The following is a 15,132-nucleotide window of genomic DNA, read 5'->3' on the forward strand; positions in this document are numbered from 1 at the left end:
TTTATCATGATGTTGTCTATTGGTCCATTTGTGAGGATTTGGGTTTTCTTTGCATTGAATTATAATTCATACTAAAAACAGTACTCTTTGACCTTCATCAGTAATCATTTAAAATCTTTTTACTTTTTTCAATAATCCTGTGTGAGGTAGTTTATTGTGCCAACCTGGTCAATAAACACACGTGGGGTTAATTGAAGGGCAGAGGGAAAAATAGCTCAGTGAGCCTTGCCTTTCTAGTTCTTGGGTCTCTTGCTCTTTGATCATCAGACCAGGATGCAGCTGCCTAGCAGTTCTCTGCTTCAGCTTTCAAGGCTGACTTCCTGCAAGATATCCCCGAGGAATAGCCGCGTGGACCTACCCCGATGCAGCCCTGCGTGCTGGAGCAGCCGTGTGGAGATCCCTGCCAGTGCTGAGATGCTTACACACTCACTGACTTGGCTTTCCTCCTGTAGTCAGCATCATTGCGTCTGTTTTGTGATATGGAGGAGGATTTTGTGGATTGGTGTTGGATATATGGTTATTGTTGGACTTGTGGGCTTGGGCAGCACTGAGTTGGGTTGTTTTCTTGATGCGCACTTAACCTTTATATAAAACTCTCTCTTATACATGAGTTTCTGTGGATTTGTTTCTCTAAAGTACCCAGACTAACACATTATGGTACCTTGGGAGTGGGGTACTGGAGAAGCAAATCATAAAATGGAGAGTAGATGTTTGTTTGACCTCTCCTTCATGGTACTTTTTCTTCTTTGTCTAGCCAGAGGTCAGATAAAGCCACACTGTTTATTCCGTTGTTTCTGGGAAACATATGGGAAGTTTGAAAATAGAAAGTTTGTAAGCCCATTTGCTTCAGCCATTAAAATTTGATCTTTAGATGGGTTTAGGCCATGCCTGTAAAAAAGCTTTGAAAAGATATGCCCCACCCAGTGCTTTGGAGTACTCAGGAACCAGTAGTCTTTGTCAGAAGCTGGAAAAACTCTGGAACCATGAAGAAAACTCCTCTCTGGGACTGAATGTTAACGGGAGCCTGTGAGCAGGCTGAAATGCTTGCTAGCTGACCACCTGGATCTACTTGTTGAGTGGAAGTGGGAGAAATGCAGCAATAAAGAGTCGGGTGGAATTTGGCCACTGACACCTGTGGACTTGGTTTACAGGGGAAAAAAAGACAAGAGCGGATTGACTGCTCTAAAGTTTATGACCTAGCACGAGGGGGCTAGGCTTCTTGACTATTGGTGAGAGCCCATGGTCTAAAGGCAAGACAACCAATGGACACCCTGTGGAGGCTGAGTGAGGCAGACCGCGTTGTTGACCAGAACCCGACCAGCTGGAGAATTTTGAGCCTGTGAACTGGTGCATATTGTTGCTGACTTCTTGGATGGCGTGTCAGGATTTGACTTTGCTTATGGATGCAGACTTCACAAGGTTCCAACTGGAATGAAGACTCTTCATGTCGAAAAATGATTGTCTTCTCAGAGAACTGGGTTGATGTAAGTGGGCAGTATATAAATTGGATACTCAAAATTGGGGGGATAAAGGCATGAAGTGGTTGGCTTACAAACTTTCATAGGTGGGGGAGCAAATTCACAAGATTATGGGATTAGGTGTAAGTGTACTTCATTTCAACCATAAAGCTAAAGAATTATATACAGGTACCAGGTTGGCAAGGGATGGATTGAGGTAGTTTATTGTGCCAATTTGGCTGATAAACACATGTGGGATTAATTGAAGGTCAGGGGGATAAATGGCTCAGTGAGCCTCACCTCTCTAGTTCTTGGGTCTCTTGCTCTTTGATCATTGGACCAGGATGCAGCTGCCTAGCAGTTCCCTGCTTCAGCTTGCAAGGCTGACTTCCTGCAAGATATCCCCAAGGAGAAGCCACATGGACCTACCCCAATGCAGCCCTGGGTGCCAAAGCAGCCTTGTGGAGACCCCTGCCAGTGCTGAGATGCTCACATGTTCACTGACTCGGCTTTCCTCCTGAAGTCGGGCACAACGTGAGATGGAGGACTTTGTGGATTGGTGTCAGACATATGGGCTAATGTTGGACTTGTGGGCTTGGGCAGCATTGGGTTGGGATGTTTTCTTGATGCGCACTTAACCTTTATATAAAACTCTCTCTTATACATGAGTTTCTGTGGATTTGTTTCTCTAAAGTACCCAGACTAATGCACCGCGTATTATAGGATTTTATTTTAGCAACATTTCTGGCCTTTATCTACTGGATGACTATAGCACCATCCCTTCCCCTAGTTGTGTCACTCAAAACCAACTGACTTACTAACTTCACTGCCCTCAAATCCATCCTGAGCCATAGAATCACTATAAGACAGCATAGAACTGGCCTGTTGGATTTCCGAGGCTATAAATATTTACAGAGGCAAAAATCACCATTTTTCTTCTGAGGAGCAGCTGATGGGGTCAGCTGAGTTGACCTTTGGGTTAGCAACCCAACTCATAAACATCACCATTTCTCCTAAAAATGTCTGTAGACATTAGGGGGAGGAGGGAGAAAGACTTTCTGAGGCTCATTCTGTTGATCTCAAAGTTCAAATGCACTTGGCTTCATTTTCGAAAACAGAAGTTGCCATTGAGTTGACATGACACCCTTACATATAGAGTAGCCCTGTGCTCCACAGCGTTTGCAAAGGTATCTTTCAGAAGTAGATCACCTGTCTCCTCGGGTCCCCCTGGGCTGCTTTGTCTCCACCCTTTCAGTTAGCGCCTGAGCTTCATTGTTCCTGCCACCCACGGAGGCCTCTCTGACTTCACAGTGAGAAAGGACTACTGGCAGACCCTTCTCTTTGGGGTTGTCTGATTGGCCATTTTGTGTTAGGTTTTCACCTCTGGGTGCCTGGGAATGTCTTTTGTGAGCAAATGAGCCTTGTACTGTGATTATGCGTGCGAAGCACAATTGGAGTGTAGACCGTGTGGATCTAATTCACAGTCACTGTACCTAGCCCAGGGCCTGACTGCTTTGCAAGTGACGATATTTGTTCATTGAAGAGTGAGTGAGTCCTTTACTAGTGGGCGTTCCGCGATTGTTTGAGGTGTTTAATGACTCATTGGGTAGACTGGGTCAGAATCCAGCAGCAAGGTAGGGTGGGGATAGCAATGGCCATTGACTGCCTCAGCTGACCAGGGTTGATTAGAAGGTGGAACATGGAAAGTGTTACAAAGGAGAAAATGTCAATGAGTAAACATGAAAGAAGAGGATCGCCAATTCATTTCTGTTGTACGATTTTTTTTTCACCACCAGAACAAGAAAGTTTTCAACTCATCCATGAGTCTGTCTACGCCTTAACCCACCCAAAGGTGGCAGTGACAGCGACAGAGGCAGCAGGAAGTGAGTCCAGTTACTCCGAGGGTTGATGGCTGACATGTCACGGCGACCATGCAGCATGTACTGGTGTGTGGGGCCAGAGGGGTCAGCCATGTGTCCGGAGCATGCCATGGAGGCTCATAACGGTAAGGGCAGGGCTGGTCATGCGTGCCTGGGCAGAATCTGCCTGCATGTCTTTGTAAGAACCAGGGCTTTCCCTAAAACACACCTAAAAGTCTAAAAATTGAGGGGTCATAGTGCAAAATGTGTTGTGGACTCACAGATCTTAGTAATCAGGATATTACTTGATGCTGTTTGAAAAGATTTTTTTTTTAAAAAAGACTTTTAAATGGGGTTTTGGTCTCTAGTTTATTGCTATAAAAGTATTAAATAAAATTAGAAGGAAAAAAAGGAAGTAGGAAACTCTCACCCAGACACATGCTCAGTGAACATTGTAGTTCTTTTCTCGTGTGCCTTTCTGTGAAGGAGTTTTGTTTTGGCTTTACTGTACTTATGCAGTGTGTAGGGTTGTATGTTCCAGGTTTCTTTGCACCTTCAGCTTCTATTAGTGGTATTTACATGCGCTTAGGTTACTACCTAGCACATGTGATTGGGTAAACCATTATTTTATAGGAGAGCCCTATGTCCATTATTGACCTAGCCCTGACTTTCCTGTTGGATATTGCTTGTAGGGTTTTTATTTTTGTTTGTTCCCCACTGTGACGGAAAGTACATGCTTTTGGAATTATTTTTACGTGGTAGCTGTCCAGAAGTGGAATTGGGTATATTTTCAAGCCTCTTCATATGTATTTCTAGATTTTCTGGTAGAGTTACTCCACTTTATATTTTGTAGTCAGATAGATACCATCTCAACCGTTTCTGCGTGTACGACTTGGTGCCACTGCTTTCTCCAGGACTTGCGGGCTGGGACTCGTATCAAGATAAGCCTCCACAGGAGACCCTGCCCCGCCTCTTCCTCCTCCAGGCTTAGGTGTCTAAACCCCAGAACACAGCAGATCACTGGGAGCTTGGGAGCTTCTAAACGTCCTGTCCCAGGGCAGCAGCATCTTACAGGGTTTGGGACGCCCAGGCAGTTTTAAAAGCTATGATTCTGATGTGCAACCAGGGATAAAAATAAGTGAATCTAAATGGTTTGGCTCCCATAAAATACTACTGCTCATACTGATCCTGGGAATCTTGTTGAACTACAAAGTTTAGAAAGGTGTGGGGGACCAAGAGAGATTCCCGGGTAGGGCTGGTCAACCAGCATACCCGCCGCCTATCAAGGCAAAGGTGATGGTTTTTCAAGGTCCTTGGTACTCCAATTGATTCTTACAAGGCCAGGGATCTGGACCCAGGCAGAATCAGTTCCACTGCCTGGCTGCCGGCAGGACAGGGCATCAGAAAATGTTGATGTGCACCAATATGCCAAAGCTTTGCCCCACCCCCACTCCCATTCCACCCCCACCAACTCTCTAACTGTAAGTCAATATTTGCTCCTAAAGATTGCTTCTTCTGACAGTTAGTGATCGCCAGACCCAGGGACTGCTGTTCCCAGTGGTGTCTTGAGACTCTTCACCATCCCTGATTAAAGAAACTTGAAGATACTCACAAAAGGGCAAGACTGAAGGGAATTGGGTAGTTTGTCCCTTGCCCCGAATGTTTTAGTGGGCCGTGGTGGATGGCGGGGGAAGGGTGACCTGTGAGCCCCTGAATGAGGAAGGTATTTATCCAGAAACCTAACACGCCCACAGACTACGAGAGTTTGAAATGCACGGCAGACTGTGGAACAATCAAGGAAATTGTAAGCATTGTGTCTTCATAAGGAGGCCTGTGGAGAAAGCACCGATGGTGATCACTTCAAAGTCCCCCGAGACACGTGGTAAGACAAGAGTTGAGCATGGGAGCCTAGCCATGGACGCCAGTGATTGCCCTACCTCCTTCGGAAACCCACTGCTCCTGGGAGGGCCAGGCGTTGACGCCCCTTGTGACCTCCGACAGCCCTGGCTCCCAGGGAGTGCAGCAAGAGGGGCAGAGGAGTGGGGACCCTGGGGAGGCTGCTGCCTCCGCCGCAGCTGGCCCTCTTTTCAGAAGCAACCGATTAAGTACACCTCAAGTGGCGAACATCTGAGTTAAACGCTAACTCGGGTGGGATATGCGGAGGTTAAGGAGCTGATAATTGGAAGAACACACGGCAGGTGAAACATTTTGTTCAGGAGGTGGTGCTCAGCAGCTTCATTTTGCTCAGGAGGCTGCTCCCTTCAGAGCTTCCCATGCTGGCTTTCATAGCACCAGTATTGTGTCGGCACACTCGAAAGTACGATAGCATGGTTACGGAAGGGATTATGTAATGGACCCACTTCCTGCACCTGTGCAGTATTCTTTCTTGGCTGGGTCCTAATCATCTTCCTGTGGAAGACTTCTGCCTTGACTCTCGCACGTTCATTTTGAAAGACTATCAATTTTCCTGCCCTTCACTCCTAGACTCTCTGTTTTAGGGAGAGACTGGCCCAAAGGGCAGCTCCTTGCGCCCATAACCCTCTATATCAGCGGTTCTCAACCTGTGGGTCATGACCCCTTTGGGGGTCAAACGACCCTTTCACAGGGGTTGCCCAATTCATAACAGTAGCAAATTAGTTATGAAGTAGCAACAAAAATAATGTTTTGGTTGGGAGGTCACCACAACATGAGGAATGGTATTAAAGGGTTGTGGCATTAGGAAGGGTGAGAACCACTGCTCTATCTGCTGCCCAATGGAGGGTACCTGTATCTGGGGTCTTCTCCCTCCAGGCAGCCTTCAGAGTCCTGTCCATTGGCTACTCTTTCCCACACTGGTTTCAAACCAAATGCTATCTGTATCGAGCAGCTACTGCATTCCAAGGACTGGGGTTTTCTCAACTTGAGCCGTGAGTGTACCAGGCATCTTGGGTTCACCTCCCCAGAGGGAGGTTCCTTACTTGGTTGGTATGGTGGTAAAGGTTAGGGGTCCCAATACCTGATGTAGGTCCTGGGATACCAGGCTGGTGCTCAGATCTGCTCTTTGTTTCAGGAACACTCCCCATTTGGCTAGTGTAGGTGTTTGGACCACTACAGTCGTGGGGGCAGTCATCGACATTTGTACCCACCCAGCATTGGAGTATATTGTATGCCCCTGTATTGTTTACCTTTGTGTGATTGGCTCACATGCCTGTAAAGTGGCAGACACCAACCACAACTAGCTGTTTTTCCTATAAGGGCGTATCTAGTAACTTCAGCTCCTTTCAACAATTAGGACTAGAAGCCCATAGGGACCCTCCTTTGTCCCATGGCTTGCCAAATCCATCAGCAGTGCCAGTCACATACAGCTGGCAACTTCCACAGGCTCCCACAATCCTAAGGCTCCTTTTAGGCACAATTGGTGTTAACCAGCTTGGTAACTGAGCCAAATGGGGTGTGAGAATCCTCCAATACCTCAGCAACCCAACAAGTCTTCTAAATCTGCACGAGAATCAGAGGTTAACATAATATCCTCAATATAATGGAACCGCGCCACCGACTCAGGTCGGGCCCAGGAAGCCAGGACCTGCGCGACTAGCCCCTGACATAAAGTAGAGCTGTGTAAACATCCTTGGGGCAATACAATGAAAGTCCTTTGGGATCCAAGCAGGCGGCATTGCCCAATTCCCAGGACTAGGGAAGCTTGCCCAACTCATACCGTCCGGCCTCCATCGACAGCAATCTGGGCCACTGGCCAACAGAACCAGTCTGGGGTCCCACAAAACACAGTCCTCTCCAGGGTCAGCTAGTGCCCAAACCCAGTGTATATTCTGGGGAGACTAGTAGATAGTTCTAAGTGTGGCCTCTGGTCATCCCAGAACCCCCTTCCAGGTGCCTCATCTGTCCCCTCTAATCGAAAAAGGTGGACTCTTCCCCTTCTTCCTGGGGATGCAAAACATCTTGTAAGTGAACTGGCCAGGCACACTGCTTCTCAGGAACCGCTTTTCCCTGCGAAGCTTTTGGGCGGCCACCAGCAGCCCCAGTAGCTGTGCCAGCACTGGTGGGTAGGGTCCCTGGCTGCCCACCTAAGTGTGTATTGTTCTAGTGGGTTTCAATCTTTTCTAGAAACTGTATTTTACTGATTTAGGTCCTATTGATTGATTGATTAACCTCTCTTCTCAATATAGTCATTCCTGAACTTCCAACCTGCGTAACATAGGAGTGAAGTTGCTTCCTTGGGTGTGAGGATAGGCACTGAGATTCCCACTTCTCTAGTCCTCTTTAGATACCAGAGCCCGGCACAGTCCAATTAACAAACTGCCACTGGACCTCATTTGCACAAAATGTGTACACCAAAACCAGAGCTGAGGCTAGTGACTGTCAGAAGTCACTATAAAGTTATGTCAAGGTATCAGGATCATAGCTACTATTTGCTTTTTGCATTTTCTACAGTGAGCATGAATACTCCCCACCCCGCCCCAAGTTACCTCTACAACTAGAAATATAATAGTGCAGTTTATATTAAAAGTGGTTTGTTTCCCATTAAGTACAGATTGGGAGTTTTATCCTAACTGGACCCCTTCATATGCTCCTACCCTAGGTCAACTTTACTGCAGTTGGCCTTTTATCCTAAGTTCTTGCTGTAACAAGCAGCCTCCATGTGATTAGAGGATCCTGGGTCCTGCATCCTGGGGGTCACCCTCTGATCTGTGTCCCTAACAGAAAAGCAGGATTTGTTCTACTCCATCTACTCCCCAGGACTCCTGAGTCTAAAATGAGTCTTGCATCCTTTCATTCCCTAAGTCCACCAGCCTCAACCCAAGAAGACAACCACAGACTAAATCCCAGCTCTGGCAACGGAATGTTGACAGAAGAGAAACAAGTTATACTGAAAGAGGAATTTTTTTCCCCAACAGTTTTATTGGAACATAATTCACATATTGCATAATTGAATAGTCTAATCATTCAATCACATCGAGGGGAGTTGTATACTCACTACCATCACATAGATCTGAGAACCCTCCCTATGATTATATCGCCTTTAAACTGAGTTGTGCAATCACGATCAGTTCTAATTCTCCCTCTCCCAGCCCCATCTGCAATGTTTACTCCCCAAATCCCCTTTCCCGCCCTATCTCCCATCGCCCACCCCCTGTATTCACAATAACACTTTGTGTCACTTTCTGCATTGTCATTATACATCCATTCCTTCTGTGCTTCCCAGCTGGGAAATCCAACAGAAAACAATGAAAGCCAAATCACACTAAGGTGGCAAGGATAAGATCACAGTAGTATAAAGGCGAAATACAAGTGATGTGTAAGAGGTAGAAGACCCCATCAATAGTCAAAAAGCCAGGGAAGTCATTTCTGTCATGGGACAACTAAGATACTTGCACCCAGGACAAATTGAAGTCATGTCTATAGGGAGGACAACTGGCCTGGTACCAAGCTCAATCCAGCATAATCAAGATTACAATGGTCTCTGCCTGAGAGTAAGACTGTTTGGGACTCATGCCTTTGGTGAGATTGGATCTGCCAGTGACTCGGGCTGACTACTAACTCGCCAGATGGGTTTGGGGCTTTCACTGTCCTCCATAGCATTCTCCAAAGTGGGTGTTCACAAGTTAAACTCTGATATTTTGGGTTTTTTTTGTTTTTTAATTTTTTTTTAACTCTGATATTTTGAAAGAGAAATTTTTAACATAAGATCAGGCCTCTCACCTTTCAAAAACCTTTGGACAATAGCATGTTGGGGAAAATAAAACATTTGTCATTGTGATTCCTGATTAAGGAAAAGATTAATCTAAACTTTAATAAGACATTTTTTACTTTGGGAGTTTTGGGGGGCAATGGTAAAAAACATTTGGCATTGAGTTCATTCTAATTTATAGTGACTCCATATATCTCAGACTAGAACTGAACTACACAGGGTTCTCAATAACTGATTTTCCAGTAATGGAACTTCAGGCCTTTCTTCTGAAATACCTTTAAGTACTTTCAAACCTTGAACCTTACATTAGCAGCTAAACTTATTAACTGTCCACACCTCCATAATCTAGTGACATCAGAAGTCATATAAAGTCACAGAGATGAGAATCCAGATTAGACTAAGGCTGATTTCTGTATAGTAGAAGTCAGACATTCCTCCAATCTCCAACTTTTTAAACCCATCTGATACCAGTCATTTTTCCCATGGCACTCTACTGGGTTCAACAACTCATTGCAATGGCCACATAGAACTCACAGACCATATTCACAATTATGGAATTTTTTTTGGGGGGGGTTAATAGCCTGACTGCTTCTTGGAATAAACTTCTTCTCATGAACTTTGGATATGTAATAGGGAGGGACCAACCCCTAAAGAAGAAGATCATGCTTGGTAAAGTGAAGGATCAGTGAGAAAGGGGCAGGCCTTCAATCAGATGGGTTGGCATAGTAGTTGCCACATGGACTTAAGTATAACAATTGGGAGGCTAGTTCAGGACCGGGCAATGTTTCGTTCTGTTATTCGTGGCGTCACCATGAGTTAGAACCAACCCAATGGCACCTAACAACGCAAAGAACAACAGGATACAACTCAGCATCAGGATAACTTGGGGATACAACTTGGGAAACAAGACACAGTTCATTACGCAAGACAACTTTTAACCAAGAGAGTTCTCAAATTCTTTCAGCCTGGCCTCTGCGCTTAGCGCTCTTGCTCTATGCAGGCTCAGTGCAGCCATCTCATTCCCTGGGCCAGGAAACCCATCAGGCTCTTGGGTCCTTGGGTTTTATACCATTTCACATCATCCCTAATGTTACAGCTCTGTCTGCTGGGTCCAGCAGGATCTCAATTCAGGGACTATGGGTCCAAAGGACTTATTCTGTGCCAAGTGTTTCTTGACAGTATTGAGGTCCTTTTCAACTGAGATAGGTTTTGTCTTTTTATAAACCTGCTCCAAGACCTTGAACCGACCAATCCCTTCAGTATACCGCCATCACCTAGTGTGTTAGTCTGGGTAGACTAGAGAAACAATTTTTTTTTAAACATTTTATTAGGGGCTCATACAACTCATCACAATCCATACATATACATACATCAATTGTATAAAGCACATCTGTACATTCTTTGCCCTAATCATTTAGAGAAACAAATTTATAGACACACTCATGTGTATAAGAGAGTTTTATATACAAGAGCAATTGAATATTGAGACAACAGTCCAGTCCATATCAAGTCCATGAGTCTGATACTAACCCATATGTCCGATACCAATCTATAACGTCCTCTTCAGACTCATGAAACACATGCAATGACACTGAATTCAGGAAGATCACAGGCCAGTGGCTACAAAGTCTTGTGGATCCAGTGGCAGTAGAGGCATCTTAGTGTTGGCAGGGGTCTCCATGTGGTTCCTTCAGCTCCGAGGCTCTGACTGCCATCAGCCTGTCTCCATGTGGCTTGTCAACAAGAATGTGTCACAGGGACTGAGCCTTGTCAGTAGAGAGTCGCCAAGGGAGTGAGTCTGTGCCCTGCCTCCAAGAGCTATTTATCATCTTAGCACCTCCAAATGAGGTCATCAAGCTGTGATCTGGGTAAACTCCACCCCTTCACTCGTAAGCCTCAAATTGACAACAGATTATATAACTACCACACCTAGTTTGCATACAAATTGACCAATTTTCATAAAGGTTTTATACACCTATTTTCCCAGTAGGTTAGTCAATTCCTTTTAAGATTGTGGCCTACTAAATCATCTTAGCAGAACTACAAATGCAGAAAGGCCACATACAAAGAGAAGCCTGTTATGCTGCAGCCACCCAGGAACTTCATAGTTGTGTTGTTGTTGTTTGTGCACTCTGGGTTTTTCATATCACTACCTGTTTGATTTGCATAATCCCACCTTGTACTTCAGAATTATTAACCTTTCAAGGTTAATGGACACATGAATGCTTCACTCAGCTACTACATGGTGCTCTTTAGCTGGCTTGAGGCTGTGTTGGGAAGCCTGTCTGTTGTTTTCAAAGCAAACTTAGGTTCTAGGAATGCTCATTAGCACAGTCAGCAATCAACTGCCCTGGTGCAGGTGAGAATTTGCAAAGCTTTGATGAGTTTAGGATGGGAGAGTTGGCAGGAGGAAGGTCAGTGAAACACAGCCCGGTGCTACTGGCCAGTCTATTTTGACACCATGTTATAAGCCACTCCTATTTGAGATAAACCAGAACACTAAGCACAGTGGGAAAACCTGTCTTAGCAGCTGAGGGGAGATACCTGGGGAAGAAGCCAAGGGAGGATACTTCCCGAGAGAGTTGAGTTGAGAGTACTTGATCAAGACTTTCTGAATGCTAAAGGAACGGTGTGCTTTGGTGACCATCTTTTTATCTTGATATCTCTGTGAGTAGTTCTAACTCCTGACACTAGCTGCTTGCCTCTCAGAGGACTATCTTCTATTGGATCTACCACGCTGGGCCAGAAGCTATTGAGACAGCAGAACCAAAGAAGGAGAAGAAACATTCCCAAAAGTCTTTCTCTTTTAGGCTTTTATGTAATTATTTCCAATGTCTCTCTTTAAAAAATGAATTAAAAATAATTTCTTCATCTATGATCCCAGTCGTTTGCCCAAGTAAGGACTTTTCCTACCTGCTAGGAGTTGACGTAGAAAATGGACTGAAATAGAAAGTACCCTGTATTAGTCCAGGTAGACTAGAGAAACAAACCGAGGAACACTTATATGTGTATAAGAAAGAGCTTTATATAAAAGAGCAATTGAATATTGAGTAAACATCCCAGTCAAGTCCCAGTCAAGACCATAAGTCCGATATTAGCCCGTATGTCCAATACCAATCTGTAAATTCCTCTTAAGACTCACAAAACATGTGCAATGATGCGGAGCACAGGAAGATCACAGGCCAGTGGGTGGAAAGTCTGTGGTTCCAGTGGCGGTAGAAGCATCTCAGCGATAGCAGGAGCCTCTACATGGCTCCTCTAGCTCTCGGGACTCTGGCTGCATCAGCATAGCTCCACCAGTAATGTCTTGCAGGGAGTGTCCCAATGCCCCACCTCCAGGGAGCTATTTCGCTCCTTAGCACCTCAAAATGTGGTCATCAAGCTGCAACCTGATTGACAGGCTAAACTCCACCTCTTCACTCTTAAGTCTCCAATTGACACCAGATTATGTAATTACAACGGACCCCTTCACTAACGGCAGGGTTTTCTTGGAAGACAGCTTTAAGGACTCCTTCAAGTGACAGGGAGTCCCTGGATGTTGAAAATGGTTAGCGTGCTCAGTTGCTAACCAAAAGTTTGGAGGTTCAAGTCCACCCAGAGGAACCTTGGCAGAAGAGCCTGGCAATCTGCTTTTAAAAATGTCAACTAGTGAAAATCCTACGGAAAAACATTGCTACTCTGACATACATGGGTTTGACAGGAGGTGGTATTGCCTCAGCACATTACAAGCGACAGATCTGTATCTTTGAATGCTGTTCAGGGCATAATTGCTGTCTCCAGTCTCTAGCCTGTTCTGCTATCCGCGTCCTGCTGGTCCTGTTATCCTATGTTTATAGCATGGAACAAGGAGCGGTGGACACGAGAAGGAGATCCTGATCAGTGGGCACCTTCTTCCAGCCTGGCCATTTGGACCTTTCAGGGAGCGACACCAGGCCCAACAGCAAATTCCTCAGCATGAAGTAGGGAGAGGGTGACTGAGTGGAGGCCTGGAAATGAGACACAGCTACATCCATCCATGCATGACAGCACACCTGTTTTGTGAGGTCACACAGTGTAGCCTGAACTACCGACGCTCTGGGTTGGGGTGAGGCTTTTAACATTCAGCCTTTCTCCAAGGCCACAATTGCCATGTCTGCAATATGCTTGCCTACTTACAGCAAGAGGGATCTGGCTATCTCTCCAGCAACTTCAGTCTTTCTTTGGACGCCTCTCTCAGGAAGTTTGCACTGTGGAATTCGGTCTTCCCTGCATCTAGCTTCATCCTGTCTGATGGTGAGAATCCCCCATCTCTTTCTTGAGACTACTGAGAGCACAGGTTGGGCACTCCCTGCAGGCTACTTTCAAGGATAAGTAAATTCTCTCCCTGGGGATGTTTTTTGTTTGTTTAAATCATCTTATTGGCAGCTCCTACAACTCTTATCACACACTAGGGATGTTTTAAGGCTCTTGTCATGTGCATCATATTTGAGAGTTGACTAAAAAAATGTTATTTAGCCAATCTCTTGCTAATGGGCCTTAAGCTTCCTTCCAGATTTTGCTTATTCCAATGGTCAATGTGGATAGTATTGCATATGTCAAGTTGAATGGTCATACTAAAGGATAGACCTGAGCTTCGTATGGGTTTCTGGGCTGCAATCCTTAAGGAAGCAGATTGCCAGGTCTTTCTTCCACGGCGTTACTGAGTGATTTTGAACTGTCAACCTTTTAGTTAGTTAGTTGGTGCAAACTACTTGTGCCACCAAGGAAGCTCTATAAAAAAAGCAGAAAACATTAAAAATAAAAAAGTAATACGTACCATGGTTAAAGAAGCAAGGAGCCCTGAAGGGACTTACAGGAAACGGAACAAACCCCTGCGCCATTGTCCATTCCCAATGGACCTTTACTACCCATTTCTTCTGGGTTTAGTTCTTCAAATAATAACCACTTCTCTGAAGAATTTTCTTGTACCCTTCTCTTTTTGAAGATAATTAAAAAACAACTGCAACAGTAGATCGACAGTGAGCTGCCGAAAACTCAAGTCATGGAACGGGGGATTATCATTGCTAATGTTGAGTAGATCTTGACTGAAAGCAGAGAATACCAGAAAGATGTTTACTCGTGTTTTATTGACTGTACAAACGCATTGGACCATGTGGATCATAACCAACTGTGTAACTTTTAGAAGAATGGGAACTCCAGAATACTTCATTGTGCTCATGCAGAACCTGGACACGAACCAAGAAGCAGTCATTTGGACAGAACCAGGGAGCACTACATGGTTTGAATTCAAGCTATGTGTGTGCCAGTGTTTTGTCCTCTCATTATACTTAGTCCATCAGTATGGTGAGCAAGTATCTGAGAAACTAGAAAACATAAAGAAAAATGTGATATTCGGACTGGAAGCAGGCTTGGTATGCCAATGACACAACCTTGCTTGCTGAAAGTGATGAGGACGTGAAACACTTGCTGATGCAGATCAAAGATCTCGACTGAATTTAAGAAAACCCAAATCATTCACAACTGGACTACTAGACAACATCATGAGAAACAGAAAAAGTGAAGTTGTCAAGGGGTTCATTTTGCTTAGATCCAAAGTCAAACCCCTAGAAGCAGTGGTCAAGCATGCACGCAATGTGTTGCATCGAGCAAATCTGCCGGATAAGACCTTCGTAAAGTGTCCAAGAGAAAAGGTGGCATTTTGAGGACTGACGTATGCTTACGTTAAGCCATGACCCTGTCTGTCCCCTCATGTGCATGTGAATGCTGGACATGAAGGAGGAAACTGAAGAACTGATGCATCACAATGGTGGGTTGTTGAGGAATATGGAAATTACCGACTGCCAGAAGAGAAAACCCATCTGCCTTGAAAAAACAGTCCAGCCAGAATTCTCCTTAGAAGCAAAGATGATGAGATTTCCTCTCACAGACTTTGGGCATGTCAGCAAGAAAGAACAATCCCTTGGAAGAGGGTATCATGTTTGGTAAAGTGGAATCCGCAGAAAAAGAATGCCCTCAACAGGGCGCATTAGCACAGTGGCCACAATCGTGGCCCAAAATAAGCCAAGAGGGGATGGCAGAGGACTCGCCGCGTTTCATTCTGTTGTACAAGGGTCGCTGTCAGACCTTGCTCACCGGACCGAACAATAAAGAC

General features: G+C 45.1%; 1 protein-coding gene across 3 annotated transcripts in view; it reads left to right on the top strand.

Annotated features, from left to right (window-relative positions):
• Window positions 1-15,132, top strand: part of LRRK1 (leucine rich repeat kinase 1) — a 222,323-nt gene that overhangs the window by 6,424 nt on the left and 200,767 nt on the right. For 2 of the 3 annotated variants that reach the window (XM_075557945.1, XM_075557947.1), the window contains exon 2: window positions 3,254-3,462. The exons of the other annotated variant lie outside the window; for it this stretch is intronic. In XM_075557945.1, coding sequence (XP_075414060.1) covers window positions 3,366-3,462 — 97 coding nt within the window. In that variant the 5' untranslated portion in view covers window positions 3,254-3,365. The remainder of the gene's footprint in view (window positions 1-3,253; window positions 3,463-15,132) is intronic. 3 annotated transcript variants of the gene reach the window in all.

This window comes from Tenrec ecaudatus, chromosome 9, assembly GCF_050624435.1.
Source record: "Tenrec ecaudatus isolate mTenEca1 chromosome 9, mTenEca1.hap1, whole genome shotgun sequence".
NCBI lineage: Eukaryota > Metazoa > Chordata > Mammalia > Afrosoricida > Tenrecidae > Tenrec > Tenrec ecaudatus.